The sequence below is a fragment of the Lolium perenne genome, chromosome 7 (assembly GCF_019359855.2).
Source record: "Lolium perenne isolate Kyuss_39 chromosome 7, Kyuss_2.0, whole genome shotgun sequence".
Lineage (NCBI taxonomy): Eukaryota > Viridiplantae > Streptophyta > Magnoliopsida > Poales > Poaceae > Lolium > Lolium perenne.
The window spans coordinates 25,049,193-25,067,178 of NC_067250.2; the positions used below are offsets into that span (position 1 = coordinate 25,049,193).

The 17,986-nt window shown below is 46.0% G+C and overlaps 2 protein-coding genes across 2 annotated transcripts; both read left to right on the forward strand.

The window, feature by feature from the left end:
• Nucleotides 1-319: 319 nt before the first annotated feature.
• On the forward strand, nucleotides 320-8,432 carry LOC139833538 (uncharacterized). Its single transcript, XM_071823835.1, has 4 exons — nucleotides 320-436; nucleotides 7,845-8,057; nucleotides 8,137-8,350; nucleotides 8,398-8,432. Exons 1-4 carry the CDS (start codon nucleotides 320-322, stop codon nucleotides 8,430-8,432), a joined length of 579 nt encoding a protein of 192 aa, XP_071679936.1.
• A 1,856-nt stretch (nucleotides 8,433-10,288) lies between these two features.
• Nucleotides 10,289-11,431, forward strand: LOC127316181 (BTB/POZ and MATH domain-containing protein 2-like). The gene has a single exon (XM_051346592.2). It carries the CDS (start codon nucleotides 10,289-10,291, stop codon nucleotides 11,429-11,431), a length of 1,143 nt encoding a protein of 380 aa, XP_051202552.2.
• The last annotated feature ends 6,555 nt before the right edge of the window (nucleotides 11,432-17,986 follow it).

Consider the following 17,986-nt stretch of genomic DNA (forward strand, 5'->3'; position numbering starts at 1 on the left):
TACCCCTGTGGAGAATGGCGCTATGCCCTTGGGGGCTTGGCCACGGCGGAGCCCGAGCTGCTCCCGGTGGTTGTTGGTGGTGTGGCTGCTTTCTGCGGCGCTCCGGTGGACAGAGCCAAAGGCGGAGGGCGGCGGCGCTTCCTCACCCCCTTCAATAAAGCTCGTTGGCTTCTCCCACGATCTAGACAAATCTGACCAAGATCCTCCCTTTCTTTGCCACCATGGAGGTGGGAAGGAGGTTGGGGGTCAAGGTGAGGCCGTTCTTGGCAGATCGCTGGAGAGGCGGCCTGGAGCAGATGATCTACCTTGAGCGCAACACATGGCGACCAAGATCGTCGCCATGATCCTCGGCCAGCATGGTGGCCCATCCTCAACCTCCAGATCGGAGGCCCTCCGATTCTTCTGCTGGAGCTCGACGCTTCCAGAGGACCAAGTGGTACGTCCCCGGTCTTCTGGTAGTTGCCAGTGGCGGAATCCTCACGTCGGCGTGGAGTATTCGAGCATGCAGCTCCTGGAGCTAGGCGGCGATGCCTGGAACTCGCCGGCGTCTGGTGGCAGAGGCACTGTCCTCGATTGCTTTTTCTCATGTATTTTCAGGGTGCTTTCTGTAAAGTGCGGGGTCCTTATTTCAAATAGTAGGTTTATTAGGGCAAGAGACGACATAGGACTTCGCTGCAAAATGTACCTGCCACTTGTGTATCAATGAATGCTCCTCTGGGGTCGCTGACCCCACCTTGTGTTCAAAAAAAAAAGGTATGTCTTCCGAATAAATCTCTCCCTAATAATAAAGCAAAAAGGGTTTCCGTCGTCCGTCTATTTTTACCCCTAATTCTCACCGAAATTACATGGACTGCCACCCCGAAGTTAAAAAACGGTTCGTTCTGTTTCCTTTTATTCCACTCCGTCCTCGTCGTTCCTACAGTGAGACTAGGCCAAGGCCCAAATAAACAAAAAATACAGTGAGACTAGGCCAAGGCCCAAATAAACAAGTCAACGTTCCTTAAACCGAGTCCAAAGAGGAAAGGAAAAAAGTCCCGGTTTCAGTTAATCAGAGATCGACCCACCCACGAGTTGGCCCCTTTGCCTGCTCCGATCCTTTAAATATGGGGTGATCTCGATCCAAGTTTACCGACGAAAATTGAGAGTTCCTGGATGCACGCTGGGACCTGGGGCTATCAGAACTGGGTCGTGGAACAGTACTGCGGGGCTGCTACCTACCGACGGCGACATGGAGGAACAGATGCCGCCCGCCGGGTGCTCGGACTCTGCTGTGGCACGTGGGGCGCCGCCAGCCACCCTGCTTGCCGCTAGGGGATGCGAGGGGCGATCCATGCGCCGCTCTCACCGGAGGTGAAGTGAACCTGCAGAGCAGTCTCGATGAGGTTCGGTGCCTGGACTCTAATCAACGGTGGCACTGGCGCTTTCTGTATAGCACGGTCACCGTCTCGCCAGATTGATTGTTGTGGCATCCTGAATTTAGAAACGGAGCAGCCTTGGTCTTCGTGAAGTACTTGATTTAATGGATTGATGCTTCAGGGAGAGAATCTAGGAAAGGGGATTAGGAGAAATACAACTATCGGTGCATGTGGTTGTGGTGACCAAATACGACACATGATCATGGAGGAGTGCAGGTCGAAAATCAGTTTCGTGAATCTGGATCCACCGCTTCCTCCTCTTTTCTCCAACACGATTCTGAATTTTCTGGTTTCACACGATTGTTGACAACAGCAATACTTGAGATTGATGCTTTGATGCTGGTGGTAGATGGTAGATAGTATATTATATAAAAGGGCAACTCCTGCATTTGTCAAATTTGTGGTTTCAGAAGTATTCGTTCTATGATGTATTCCCTTCTTTAGCAACTGCGATGTTAAATGACAACGCTTCTGTATATAGCATCCTCACTTTCCTGTATGATGCAAGGAACTACTTCAGTTTGGGAAAAGAGCTATCACACTTTTGGTTCCAGGATCTGAAAGAAATTTCCAATAGCATAGTTGTAGATTTTCATCACCTGGATCAATGGTCATATTCTAATCATGTACATGTGCTTCAGCTACACAAATAGAATTGTTTCTTAACAAAATTATAATTTCAAAATGAAGTGGAAACATGTACACATTCGTACGATACTACAAACATAGGAGCCCATCTGACTGTCATTTCACGGCTACAGAGTTTCACATATACAATTTTAAATGATGTTAGAAAATAGAAAATAGAAGTATTTCTATGCTTCGTATTTAAAGAGATGCTTATATTAGATTTTAGCATGCTATACTTATTGTTAAATGACAACGCTTCTGTATATAGCATCCTCATTTTTCTGTATGATGGAAGGAACTACTTTTTCAGTTTGGGAAAGGAGCTATCACACTTTTGGTTCCAGGATCGGTAACGAAATTTCCAATAGTATAGTTGTAGATTTTCATCACCTCGATCAATGGTCATATTCTAATCATGTACATGTTCTTCAGCTACACAAATAGAATTGTTTCTTAACCAAATTATAATTTCACAGTGAAGTGGAAACATGTACACATTCTACGATACTACAAACATAGGAGTCTATCTGACTGTCATTTCACCGCTACAGGGTTTCACATAGAGAATTTTAAGTGATGTTGGAAAATAGAAATAGAAGTATTTCTATGCTTCGTATTTAAAGAGATACTTATAAGTACTCCTCAACTAGAGATACTTATAAGTATTAGATTTTAGCATGATATACTTATTACATATGAAGGACTCCTCAACAACTGTGTACCACTGAGATAGGTCTTTACCCTAATGTTGTTCACATCAACTACCGAGATTAATTAATTGCTTGAATATGTATTTATGCTGCAGCCATACTAACAAGAAATTATTTGGCTCCGTGCTGATTTTTCTCCCGGTGCAACGCACGGGAACTTTTGCTAGTCTCTAACTATTTAAGTTGGCCTTACGGTTCCGAACCTCCGATCTGGTTCGAATTCGGTCGTCCTGACAAGCTTTAGCTTTTTTTTTTTTTTTGAGCAAAGACAAGCTTTAGCTTGAAAAATCAGGATTAGCATTTAGCACTGGATTGTGCGAGGTTATCCCGATCTGGGCCTTTAGCCCGTTACGATCCTTGTCAAGTTGTCATCACGTAGGATGTGACCCAAGGCAATTTTTGCTTCCGACTCGAGTCGTAACGACGCAACCGCCTCTCCTCGAGCCTCAAGGAGACAATTTCCAATCTGGATTCGCAAAAAAAGGACAAGTTCCAATCTGCACGAGCCGCCGCCACGACATCTGTCGAGACCCCTACGGCGTCGAGCTTCCCTCGGTTGAACCGCGGTCTGTGGACGCCGCGCCGCCTCTTCCTCTGACAACTTCGTCGGCGCTGCTCCAGCGCTTGTGAAGCCTGTCTCCTCCTCCTCAATCAGCTCCAGCGGATTCAACTCCGGGTCGTTGCCCTTGTAATATACCTTGTACAACAACCATCGCTGCTGCTATCCCTCTGCTTATACCAATCATCGTGACTGCAAGCACTACAGGAATGGCCGGAGACGCCGACGGCCAAACCCTACGCCGAGGGCTTTTTATCGGGGCCGTCGGCGTACGGCCTCGCCGGGGCAGCGCCGGAAGCCGGCCGTCGGCGTTTAGGTACCGTCGGCGTACAGGTTCCTACGCCGAGGGCAGCCATCGGCGTCTACCTGGCCCTCGGCGTAGGTACCAGCATAGCTGCTGCTAGAGCGGCGACGCGACGGCGCGGTCACGGCGTCAGGTAAGACGCCGAGGGCTACCCTCGGCATAGGGCATGGCCCCCCTATGCCGACGGCCACCCTCGGCATATAGATTTTTTTTTCTTTTTTTCTTTTTTCTCTCTCTCATATTACTTTATATTATGTTTCTATTATTTATTTACTAGTATGCATTATGTAAAAAATGGTTCTATTTTTTTAGAATTCCCTAACCCTAACTTTAACCCTAACTCTAACCCTAACCCTAACTCTAACCCTAACCCTAACTCTAGCCCTAACCCTAACCCTAGGGTTTCCACATACATTGCTAACGCTAACTCTAACCCTAACTCTAACTCTAACCCTAACCCTAGGGTTTCCACATACATTGCTAACCCTAACTATAACCCTAACCCTTACCCTAGGGGTAGATCTGCGGGGTCCCGCCCTAGGATTTCCCAAGAAACAGATCACCGGAGCGTCAGAATTGTTGGAAAACTTGTTTATGCCCCTAACATATATGTACAAGTGTGATGTAAGGTTTGGCTAACCTTGGATGTACCCGACGTTGACGATTTCCGCATAATGGGCTAACACTTGGTAAAATCCAGGATCTGTATGTGGAAACCCCCACCATGGCTCAAACGGAGCCTATTTTATGGTAAAGTATGCCCAACCTATGGTTTCCATGTACATATGTCCTAAACAAAGCAAAATAAATAAAAAAGTCCACTGGTAAACCCTCGCACGGAGAAAGCTATAGGGGTAGATCTGTGGGGTCCCCGCCCCAGGGTTTTCCAAGTTACAGACCACCGGAGCGTCGGAATCGCTGGAAAACTTGTGTGTGCCCACATGGCATGCACAAAAGTGATTTGAGATGGTTTTATATCCAAGGCTACCCCCAAGGTGTGTCCGGCTTCTCGGACAGGGGGTTCCTACACTTAGGCAGATTCTGGATGTACAGGGGGAACTCCCTCGGAGGTGAACTGGAGAGAAAAGTGATACATTTAAGAACTTAAGACCCACACACGATACAAAACACTTAAATAACTAGACCCACACACATACCAAAGCGCTTAAAGAACTACACCCACACACGAACCGAAACACTTAAAGAACTACACCCACACACAGGAACCAAAACACTTAAAGAAACTACACCCACACAGGAACCAAAACACTTAAAGACACACGGACTCGACACATACACATATTAATCAGAGAAGTCGAAATCTTCATCCTCGCTGGGGGTGTCCTCTGAAGCGGTGGTTGTGAGGTTCCACGACCACCGTTCATCATTCTCCCCCCATGTCGACGCCTCTCCTTTGGCGTACTCTGCTTCAACCTCGGCCTTCCTCTGCCGCTTTCCCGCCCTCCTCTCTCTCCTGTACGCCTGCTTGTCCTTCCAGAATGCGCGCATTGCCTCGACATCTCCGGGATGGTCTCTGCGCCACTGTGCCATGAACTGCTCGTCCGCCTCGGTGGTATCAATCCGCCGCTGGCCAGCCCTGTACCGCCGCGCTTCACCCTGTGAGCGAAGTAGCGGCTCAGTAGAGAGACTCTGAGCTTCCGTCAGAGACCTGACCTCCGGGAAGTTCATTTCGTGGCGCGGCCGGCCAAACCTCCAAGCTGCAACGTCGTATGCGCGGGCAGCAGCCTCCTTCGTGTAGAAGGTGCCGAGCCACACACGCGTTCCACCGGCGGTGATTTCAGCCGCGAAATGCCCCGCAGGCCGCCGGCGAACGCCGATGAAGCCCGTGTTGCTACGGCGACGAGGAGCCATCTCAGCGGCAGCTCAACTCAGAGGATTTTGTGGTGCTGTTGGATGAGAGAAGTGATGAGGGGAGAAATGTTGCTGGTGCTGTTAGTGGAGAAGACATGGCTATATATAGGCCGACGAGGGGCTGAAACGGCGGGAAAACTTGGCGGGAGAAAATGGGCGGGAAAGGGTGGGCGGGAAAACTTGGCGGGAGAGAATGAGCGGGAAAGGGTGGGCGGGAAAACTTGGCGGGAAATCATGGCGGGAAAAAAGGGCGGGAGAGAAGCAGCGGGAAAGGGTGAGCGGGAAAAAAGGGCGGGATTCCTGCACTTAGGCAGATTCTGCATGTATAGGGGGGAACTCCCTCGTACGTGAACCGGAGATAAACTTGATATCATATGGGATGATCCTTGTTTCCACATGTACCTATGACCTAACCAAGCTCAAATGGAGGCATATGCCCACCGGGGGACCCCCGATGGGATGCAGTCAAAGGGGTAGACCGCGCGGTCAACAGAACTAGGGTTTCGTCGGAAATCGAGCATCGGATGTAGGGAAATGGCCCCAAAACTTGTGTGTGTCCACATGGAATGCACAAAAGTGATTTGAGATGGTTTTATATCCAAGGCTACCCCCCCAGGTGTGTCCGGCTTCTCGGACAGGGGGTTCCTACACTTAGGCAGATTCTGCATGTATAGGGGGGAACTCCCTCGGAGTTGAACCGGAGAGAAACTTGAGATCATATGGGATGATCCTTGTTTCCACATGTACCTATGACCTAACCAAGCTCAAATGGAGGCATATGCCCACCGGGGGACCCCCGATGGGATGCAGTCAAAGGGGTAGACCGCGCGGTCAACAGAACTAGGGTTTCGTCGGAAATCGAGCATCAGATGTAGGGAATGGCCCCAAAACTTGTGTGTGTCCACATGGAATGCACAAAAGTGATTTGAGATGGTTTTATATCCAAGGCTACCCCCCCCCCCCAGGTGTGTCCGTCTTCTCGGACAGGGGGTTCCTACACTTAGGCAGATTCTGCATGTATAGGGGAGAACTCCCTCGTACGTGAACCGGAGAGAAACTTGATATCATATGGGATGATCCTTGTTTCCACATGTACCTATGACCTAACCAAGCTCACAAGATAGTGATAGTGATAGTGAACCAGAGAAAGAGAAAGAGAAAGAGACGGAGTATGAGAGTGAGCGTGAGAGCGATGATGGCTGGTGAGGGTCTTTTATTCTTAGTATTTATTTGTCAACATGCTTCTTAATTGCATTGTGCCTTTTATTCTTAGTATCTTCATTTTATAACATGCTTCTTAATTGCATTGTGCGTTTTATTCTTAGTATCTTCATTTTATTATGTCAACATGCTTCTTAATTGCATTGTGCATTTTATTCTTAGTATCTTCATTTTATTATGTCAACATGCTTCTTAATTGCATTGTGTCTTTTATTCTTAGTATCTTCATATAATATGCCTTTGTGCTTAACTGTTTTATTCTTCTCAATGCAGGTGACTGGACAATATGAGCAGCGGCAAGGCAGACTCCGAGAGCTTGCTTAAGACGCTGGCGCAGGTGAAGAGGAATATTCCTAGACCCACTAGACGGAGTGATCGAGCCCCGGTGCAAAATCCGCGTTACGCCGATGGTACCGATGGAGGACGAGGACGACGAGGTGGAGGACGAGGACGAGGACGAGGTGGAGGACGAGGTGGCGGTGGGGTACACATGGACTTTGACGAGCCACCCTCCGCTTCTGGTGACGTGACTCCCGAGTTGTACCTAGAGGGTCCGTCTAGTGGGGAGGTGGAGATGGAGACGGAGTCTACACACGAGTCGGACTCTAGGGCTGAGTTGGAGGTGATGGAGGATGGGGGTGCGCCGAAGCCCTTGAAGGTTCGTGGAGAAGCTAGAGTCCCCGATGCGAGGAAGGAGCCGAAGACCCATGATGACAAGGCCCTTATCATTCCTTCGAGTGATGAGTAAGTGTACTACTTCAGAAATTTCGAACATGTATTTTCATCTTGGGCATAATAAACAATTTGGCATGTGTACTAATGTGTGATTTATTTGCAAAGAATCGGACATGGGATGCCAAGCCCCCCACGCATGCCTAACAGCTTGCTTGGGGCTCTGATTAAGAAGTTCTGGCCCTGCAGATACACTCCCCTTAGCACGGTCCCCGGTGGCGAGACGAAGCTAGCCACTACTTGGGCGGACTATGAGGATGCCCCTGCCGTAGGCTTCGCGACACCCGAGGCTGTGACCACCAAGTTCTGGGTAAGGCATATATTTCTCGAGCACTGTTCATAGTTAATGACCCTAATGTGCTAACTCATGACTTTCACAACTGATTTATGCATGATTGAAGTGCTTCTATCGTGTGGACCCGGAGCATGAGACGCAGGCGCGTCTCACTTTGCGTGGCGCTTGCGAGAGGTTGACACCGCAGCAGTGGTACAACCAAAAGATCACCAGCGCTAGTGCCTTCTGGGCTAACAAGGGTAAGAGGGTCAAGAAGGAGTACTATGTTGGTAACCAGCCTACGGAGGAATGGGCAATGACCATTGAGGAGTACATGTCGGTGAGTAAAATGTCAATGAGATTCTACATTGCTGCTAAGTTTTCATTGAATTATCTTGAGCTGAGTATTGCGTTTTCAGGTTTGTCCCGAGTGGGCCGAGCAGCATAGGGAGGCATGGGAGGAGCTGATTAGGGCGAGGTGGCTCAGGCAGGACGAGGAGTTTGCAGCCGTGTCGAGGCGTAACATGGAGAACCGAGGCACCGGTGGCACACACTGCGCGGGAAACCGCGACTACACCCGCTTCAAGGGGAAAAAGGTATGTATATACATGGAACGACCTTCTTTCATTTCCCGTCATGTCTCATTTGTGATACGCTTAACTTTTCTTTTCGCGATGCAGCTGGCCGAGGCAGCACCTGGGGTGGTGCTTCATGATCCCGAGATATATGACATGATGCGGATGAAGCAGAAGCCCAATCCCGCATTGCCTCAGCCACAGTACTACGGCAATGCCAAGGCCGCCAAGGATGACTACTGCGACATGGTGAGGTCTCGTCACCCGGAGGTGGATGACCCCTTGCGCATCCCGACCGACGCCGAGTCGTTGGTCCTGTCGAGTCACGGGCGTCCGCATGGCCGTTTCCCCTTTCTGAATAAGGCGGTCAAGCCTACCCACTCCACGAGCTACACGCGTCTCAAGCATACCCTCACCGCCGACAGCCCCCAGCCTCGTCCACGGCCTGCTCGTCCACCCGCCTACGATGTAAGTTTTCCTCATTTTCATCCTCTTTCCGGTTTTCCTTCCTACATGGCTAAGTGTTTACGAGATTCATTGTTTCTGAAATTGTAGCCTGAGTTCGAGGCGGCCTTCGAAGCCTGCAATGAAGCGTATCAGCAGGCCGTTGCCCAGTGGAATAGGCAGAATAAGGCCTACATGGCGTATATAGAAGTAAGTCTGAATCTTTCTTCTCGCTAGTAGATGACAAGTCTCAGTTTGATGCTTTATTTCTGCAAAGCCTAACTTGTAACCTATCTTGCAGGAAATGATGATTTCTATGTCTACTGGTACACCGGCACCGGCTCGAGTTCCCGTGGCGGGGGACATGCCTATCATGCCATCGAGGGCAGCTTTCGCTGCGACTTACTACGGATCCACACCGGAGGTAAGTTCTTTGCCAAACCCGTAGTTACCACTTCCCTTTGCATCGCATGTTGCTAACATGTAGGGAACACGTAGGGAACGGGATGCTCCGGGAACCAGGCCTCGTCGGGTGGGCGCGAGGTCACACCGGTTTATGAAGGTGGTCCGTCTCCTGGGCGTTCTGCTGGTGCCTCTCCATCGACTACTCCTGGGACTACTCCCAGTGCCTCTCCGTCGACTTCTCCTGGGCGTAGCACCGGTCCTTCTCCAGGTGGTTCTTCTGCAGCTTCTACCGGCGCGCAACCCCGCGCTGCTCGTTTCGCCAACGATAAGGGCGGACACACTCCGCCCGGGTCCTTCCTTCGCTAGTCAGCTTAGAACTAGGGTTTGCTTGCTACTACTATGTATTTGGATGACATGGCACTCTCCGCTCTCCGCTTGCATGCTATTATGTGCACCATGTATGGTATTATGTGGATTATATGATATTTATGTGAATTATGGCGAATCTGGTCGATTTTGGATGAATTTGGTCGATTATATGATATTTATGTGAATTTGGTCGAATTTGGTCGATTATATGAACTGGAACTGGATTGCATTGCAACTGGAACTGGAACTGAAACAGAAAAAAAAATGGCAGGCGCCTATGCCGAGGGTAATGCCGTCGGCATAGACCCTGACATAGGGCCATATGGTCAGGTCTATGCCGAGGGGGTTGCCCTCGGCGTAGCCCGACGCGCCCAGGTGCCGCCGCGCGCATACGCCGAGGGGGTTGCCCTCGGCGTAGAGGCCCAGCTGGCGGCGCCACGACGGGCCACGTCGCCCACCCGCGAGGAGGCCGCCTGTGCTATGCCGAGAGCCAGGCCGTCGGCGTATGGTGGCTTGCCGTTAACGGCGACGGCGCCACGCAACGAGACGCCGAGGGCAGCGACGCCGAGGGTGAACGCGCACCGTCGGCATAGACGGCGTACGCCGACGGCCGGGACTACGCCGACGGCACGGTGCCGTGTGCCGAGGGAGCTGTACGCCGACCAGGTACGCCGAGGGCCACCGTCGGCGTAGCCTACGCCGAGGGCCAGGCGTGGCTACGCCGAGGGCAGCCGGCCGTCGGCGTTTGACACTGTAGTGAAGCTCAAGCATCGCAAAGATGGCGGCACCCAAGCGCAATCTTTCTGCTGCTGCTATTGTGGTTGACGCCGAGGAAGGGTCATATCTGCTCAAGATAGATGGGTACTCACGAACCAAGGTACTCCTCCAGACAGGCAAGTGCGCGATATCTACCCGTTTCAGTGTTGGAGGCCATGACTGGGCCTTGGAATTCTACCCAAACGGCTACGAGAGTGCCGATTTCGTGTCCGTTTACCTGCTTCTTGATTCCGCGGACGCCAAGGATGTGACGGCGAGCTTCGCTTTCAGTGTGCTGGACAAGGATGGGGAACCGGTACCGTCGTTCAGCCGTACCCACAGCGGACATACCTTCCAAGGAAAAAGTTCGGCTTGGGGCTGTTATCAAAAAAAAAAAACGGCTTGGGGCTACTGTGATTTCGTCAAGAAGACTGACTTAGAGGGATCGGTGCACTTGATCAACGATTGTTTCACCATCAGGTGCGATGTCACCGTCATGAAGGAGATTCGCAGCCAAGAGCAACATAAGCGAAAGTGTAACCGGCTTGTGGTGGTTCCTCCGAGCAATTTGCATCGGCACCTCGGCGACCTCCTGAAGAGCACGGATGGAGCAGACGTGGTTTTTCATGTCGGCGGGGAGAAATTCCCGGCTCATAGGACCGTGCTCGCTGCTCGGTCGTCCGTCTTCAAAGCAAAGCTCTTTGGCTCCATGAAAGAGAAAATTGTCGATATTATCGAGATCTTTGACATGGAAAGTGACGTGTTCAAGTCATTGCTACATTTCATATACACGGACTCACTGCCTGAACAAACCACCCATGATGGTGAAGCACATGACGATGTGGTGATGGCTGGCCATCTACTCGTTGCAGCTGACAGGTACAATATCGAGAGGTTGAAGCTGATATGCGAGGAAATGTTGTGTAACCACATCGACTCCACCATTGTGGCGACAAGCTTCACTCTAGCTGAGCAGCACGGTTGCCATGAACTGAAGGAAGCTTGCTTTGAGTTCCTTGCTTCTCCTTCCAATTTGGAGGCTATGGTGACAAGTGATGGCTATGAGCATCTGAAAAGCAGTTGCCCGTCAGTTCTCAGGGAGATGATTGCTAGGTTCCTGCCTCCTGAGCTAAAAGCGGCGAAGGATATCATCATGACAATATAGTGCTAATGTGCTACTGTGACTATGTCATCCAAATTTAGTATTTCAGTTTCTACTACTTCTTCATGTATGGTTGCATGTCCGTATAAAAACAGAAAAACGATATCGCCTATATCTAGTCGAGCAAGTAGAACTAGTGTTTGGATGGCTTCTACATTGTGGTAACGGTGTCACTACCCATACGGCTGACTATAGGCCTGTTAGTAGTGACTTTTCGCCAAAATTTAACTTACCAACTAAAATTTACGCCCCTTGGCGGTATGGTTGCCATTAACAGGTCATCTTTGACCCATCACCGATGATCACAACCGACAAATGTGCTACTCAGTCAGATAAATTGTTGCAGACATCTTCTATGTACTAGAATTTCAATGATGCTAACTCTTAGTAAATTTAACTATGTGTTGTAGTTTGTATCGAGCCTCTACTCGTAAGGTAGACGATGAGTATATATTGTAGAATTTTATATTTACTCATTATCTAACATAATTTACATTCAGAAAGGCTATTCCAAGATTTTATTAGACATTGCGGTTCAAAAGTCTGATCAAAAAAGGAAAGCAGATTTAGCATGTACATACGGACTACAATCCATTGAAGTTCTACAAATTAATCACAGAGGCATGTAAGATTACAGAAAACTCAAACCTCTTCGAGTTTAACGAGTGCACATTTGCTCGGCATGTTTGAACGCATGTTCGTTTACTAAAAAGCGAGCCAAGTTGAAAATTTGGCGTTAACACTACAAGTTGAGCATCGCGAGCTGGTTATTAAGCTCGTTAGTATTGTTAGCAGCCCAATATAAGTCCAACAAATGACATCCTAGCTGCTCATTTATGTTGACCGAAACACCTACTTCTTGTCTTCTCCCAAAATTTTGTTGTGGCGCTGAGGTTTTTTTTTGTGTGGCCGGCATCCCTGCTCGCCTCCCACCGACCACCACCAGTTGTTGCATATTGCCCTCCTCGTGTCCATGCTCATCTCCGTCAGAATCGGATATCCTAGATGCAACATAGTGGATAGGAGATGGTTCTGCATACCATGAGGCAAGGAAGATGTTGTCATCAAAGTCAACCTCCTTGCACATGTCGCACTTAGCGAGTTTCGCGAGAACTGCTATCTTGACTTATAGCTTGTTAAGGATAATGAGCTTAATGTTTCAAACCTTTATGAACTGAGGCTTAACGAGTGGAGCAACTCATTAAACCAACTCTAGAGGAAAGCGACTTCATCCTTTTTTTTTCTTCAATCCAATGTAGTTTTTCTGATGGAAATGTTTCCATAGAAAATATAACTAAAAGTGAAAAACAAATATAACTTATACTACAAAATACTATTTTATTAAATATATATATATATATGTTATTGTTGCATAGTGATAAAATTATATTAAATGTATTTAGCAACAATATTATGTGTTTTATTATGATGAATGTGATAAACCAACATATTAGTTAAAATCATACCTTTGACAGAGCAAGTTCAAAGAATAGGAAAGTTTTGTCTAAGTAAGTGATAGTAATTTAACTTTAACACTATTGAGGCCCAAAAAAAATCATGGAACAACCGGGAAGAAGAAATGTGTACGTCGTGTCCTACCACTCGCTCCGACTAATGGATACCCCCGTCTGTTCGCTTTTATAATATATTTTAGATGATTTAATATAAACTGTATATGGATCGAAAGGATGAATCTACACACTGAACTCGTATAGATACATGTACCTTTGAATAACTTAAAATACCTTATAATAGTGAAAGAGGGAGTATATATTAGATAATATCTATAGTTCATAGAGAGAACATTCGTCATTTGGTGAAAAAATGCACATGATATTATCTACAAGATTAATAAATAATTACAATAACGAGTAGCGAGATGGATAATGTACTATTTAACTTTTTTGCGAAAAAAATACTATGCAACTTTGATTTGCTACTATGCACAGTTTTTCTAGTTCTTGTCATAGTAAAAAAATTGTTCTATTTATTCTTGTACTTGATCGTTTCGAAAGTTTTCTAAAAAAGTAGAACCAACGTTCTCTTGTGCACACCTGCACGGCTTAATCTAGGCCACCTACCGCGTTGTGCTCCTTAATTTCTCCGGCCTATCATATATTTCCCGACACGCAACTGGCCTGCTTAGGATTCCTTCACTTTTCCCCATTCCTCCTCCCTCTCAATGGATCTCTCTCTCTCTCTCTACTTGCTTGATGGCATTGCCGGTGTCACCTGCGGCAATTGGTCGCCATCACCGTCCTTCTATGCTCGAATCCAAGAACGCACGTCCAGGCGAGGTACCAACCAACTTATCCCCTCACCTCCCCCCCTTTCCCTTGATTTTGGAGTTCTTTCCCACATTCCAACACCACGGCGAGGATGCCATAGATGTTCTCTGCCACTGCGACTCCAGGCTCCATGAATCTGAAATACCCTTGCCCAAGCTATCTTCCTTCCCCGCCACCACTCGATACCTCAACTACGGCATGCACATGGGTGAGGTGTTGCATCCCAATCCAATATGGACCTTGGAGGTGGCGAGATCCGTTGTTCCATTGAGTCCCTCACCAAAATCTTCATATGGTCATGCGTTGTAAGATGGTACCCCCTCCCATGTGTCTGCCAAATTGCCTGAAAAGTCAGAGGCTTTGGAAGCCATGGAGTGGCTACAGGAAGTCGCAGATGGCTCAATGTTAGTCGCTAAATCCTCCTACTCCTTGCGGCCCCTCTTATCCAGCCAAGTCCCTGTGCCAGGGAATCAGGGTATCCTCGAGAACCTCGCCCCCTCCCCCCGATCTATTTTCGAATGATGCTCTCTATCTGAGCTCTCTCACTATCTATGTAGATGGTTCAATTTGGTGGAGTATTTCATGGTGTACTAATCATCATATCATGAGTAGCTCGCAAGTTTCTAGATGTTTACATGCTAGATAGATCTTCAGTTATTGAGAATTATTGCAAGTTTGAATTGTGGAGTGAATCTTCCCATCTAGGGGTGGACAAAAATATGTTGAATTGACATCTTAGATAATATGTATTGTTTTATTTCTAAAAACTAGTAAAATATTTTAAATGGTGGCAACTTCTTACAATAATAAGGTACAACTTTGAGATTCCATTTTGTGCCAATTACCAAGCTAGCAACCTAGTTATTCTTAATATAAACTGCACCTAAGAATATAAACTGCATCACTTGATTTGTGGCAACCAACAACAAAATAAATGTTTACCTATTTTTTGTGATTTTAACTGGTTACAAGAAGGATTGAAGGAGGGTGTTGGCCCTACTGGCCACAATAGATGGCCTGCCCCGGTGTGTGAGGTGTCGCAACAAAGGGTTGTGGTTAGATGACAACAATTTGATTGCACTTTTAGAGTTACCATCAGCTTCACGGTAATGTGCGGACGGGCAGATGGGAAGATGACCCGACTATGCCCTCCTCTCATCCGACCCTCAATATGTGGTAGTTCATTACCTCATGGATTTTCTAATTGCATTTTTGTTTGTATTGTGTTATGAATTTAACCGAACCGTGCCCCAATCTACATTATTGTTGACATTGTTTGGGTTGGAAATTTATGAGTAATTATTTATGTGTTTCATACACTGTACTAAATCAAACAAGCTTGTTGGATTATTGAAGTTTTTTGGGTATTGCTATGTATCCAACATTATTGATTGAGATATGTGTGTAAAATGAGCGAGGATTTGATGCCTATTCATTGTCCCTTGCTAGTGACCCGTAAACCACTTGATTTCTATTTTTGTAACCAGCCGGTTAGTGATAGTTTTATGTGATGAGGTGGCATTTTAATGTTTGCAACATGGCAACTTGTATAAATAAAAAATAGTAGTACAATGAGATAGGTCTAGTTTTATTCTTGGATATATGTGGTTAATTTGTCGAATACGACATGTCAACATCTGTATTCTAACATGGGGTCATCATAATTTACTGCAAGTTCTTATTGTATGGTGTGAGGTCTGGATAAAAATAAGTTTCTTCTACAACATCTCAAATAATCTATCTTATTTATTGCCTTTAGTTTATGGAAAAAAATTAAATAGTTTACCTGGTGGAAACTTCTTAGGATAATAGATGGCAACTCCAAGATTTCATTTTGTACCAATTTATTAAGATGCGATCAACTTGGTTATCCTTCAGTGCAAGATATAGTTTTACAAGCTAGGCAAGTATTGGGTATAAATGATGGTAACTTCATTACTTGATGGTTTGCAACTAACAATAAATTACTTATTGCATTTAGGAGAGATGGAACCAATGGTGGCAGCAGATGGCATGCGGAGGCATGCAAGGTGGCCTATAAGAGGTTTGCGCTGGGATATCAATAGTGGGAAGATACCTCCGGATTTCCTCACCATCAACTTTGTGGTAGTGGATGGGGATGGGCTGCTCGAAAGATGACATTGATACACCATGGCCTCCTCTTTGTTCATACATCCACCTGACCCTCAAAATGAGGTAGTTCCTTATCTCCTGGATTTTCTAGTTACAATATTTCTGCATTGCGTTATTACTTTAATCAGGTTGTGCGCAGCTTGCGTTAAATGCAATTTTTTGCAAATTTGTGAGTAATTATTTATCCACTTTATCCAATGTACGGGTTGAATCAGAGAATATCTTTGGTTGTTGCCATTTAGTTGGCTATTGCTATGTATCCAACATTAATAATTGAGATATATTTGAAAAATTAGTGAGGGCTTGCTATAGATTAACATGACTATTCATCATCCATGCTAGGTCAACAAACCATTTTATCGATATTTTCCCAATAAGACGATTAATGGTAGTTTAATGTGATGAGGTGGTAGTTTTAATGCTTGTAGCATATCAACTATAATACATGGCATATGGTAGCAGCATTGTGATAGTGATATAGATCTTGTGCTTAGAAATATTAAGTTAATTTATCAAAATTACATGGAAAGATTTATAATCTATCACTTGGTTGGAATAAGAATTTGACTTGTTCACTAAACACCCTTAGCATGTGATGGTGGTACTAGCATGATTGTACTTATGGCGACAACATTAAGTATAGTTCAACATACCTTTCATAAAAAAAAATCATGGTAAGTTTATGAACTTTCTAATTTTGGAATTGCACATGATGTATTGGTAGTTTGCAAGAACCTGAATAGTTACATCCATTTAGATGCATTCGCAATGTGTATATATACCATCTTCACCACCGCTCTCTAGCACCATGTTTGGTAATCTTTGGCTATTAGTTATGTGGTAATCATATAATAATATTAAATAATGTAATTCATTGTTCATGGTTACCTCTGTGACATTTAGGTTGACAACCTATGTTTTCTATGGCTCCTTACAATGTTTCAACTACTTCTTTGGTTAAGATTGTAACTCTCATGATTGTCCCCTTCAATTTCACATTAAGTTACATTTCACCACTGAATTTATAAATATTGGTAACTATATATAGCTGGCAAGTAATGTTTATATAATACTACTAAAATTATGTGATGCTAACTCCTAGTAAAGAACTAGTTGACACCCCGCGCGTTGCCGCGGAAATATTAGATGATTTTTTTATATGCAAAAATATCTTGAGTAGTTTGTAATCATCGAACAAATCTGACATAACTATTTAGCATTTTCCACATAGTTAACAATAGTCTCAATACAATAGCTTCTAAAATCATGTAAAATGTTGAGATAATCAAACAACTTCCATGAGCAACCGGTGCCATGTTGATCTTGAACTTGGCTTTGACCTATTGCAAAGACAAAGGAAATTGAGTGTGACATAAATAATAAATAATTTATGTGGAGCATGTTGTGTGGAACACTCTGTAAAAGAAAATGCAATACACAATGAGTTTGGGTGGGCTGGCTGATGATGAGCAATGGCTGAGACTAAAAATGACGCTGAGATTGACAGTTATCACATCCAAGGTAAGATCGATGGGGTTCAACTCGCCTTAGACTTGTAAGTGTTTGGCTCCTTGTGAGAGTAGTTGATAGCGCACTATAGTAGTCAGGGGGTTGGGGGAGTCAAATAAAATTCTGAAGTAGTCGTACCTAGACATAATCAAGAAAGCAGCGGCAGGAATAATCACCTCGAGGAAGATGTGGCAGAAATAATTAACAGACATCGAAGGATACTACTCTTCTAATATATTTGTATCTCAATTCTCAACATAATCAAGGAAGCAGTGGTAAACCTAATCAACTCAAGGGAGAAACAAAAAAAAATGATTATGAGACAAAGTGGTGTCGGGTGAGCACGAGTGTTGCAGATGTGTCTCAGCCATCTCGAACGGTACCAGCAGGAGATGAGTGTCGGTCGATGGGAAGTTCATCCAATCAAGTGGTCTCTTTTGGGCGAATCCATTGAATCTCAAAATCAGGGGAAGGCTTCATGTGTTAGAAGACGGAAACATAGGCTCTCGAGTTGAAGCTCGAGCACCACCAAATCTGTTGAATATGGATCAGGCATGGTCTTCAGATATCGGGCGCACGGGAACAAAGCAACTCCCAGGCAGGAGCACCATGTGGTGAGGAAGGAATC

Bases quoted from the DNA above. Each gene is read 5' to 3' on its own strand.
- LOC127316181 (XM_051346592.2), top strand. From the start codon at position 10,289: ATGGCGGCACCCAAGCGCAATCTTTCTGCTGCTGCTATTGTGGTTGAC.
- LOC139833538 (XM_071823835.1), top strand. From the start codon at position 320: ATGGCGACCAAGATCGTCGCCATGATCCTCGGCCAGCATGGTGGCCCA. The intron at 437-7,844 runs GTACGTCCCCGG...GCATGATTGAAG, and splicing joins CGCTTCCAGAGGACCAAGTG to TGCTTCTATCGTGTGGACCC. The intron at 8,351-8,397 runs GTCATGTCTCAT...TTCGCGATGCAG, and splicing joins ACGACCTTCTTTCATTTCCC to CTGGCCGAGGCAGCACCTGG.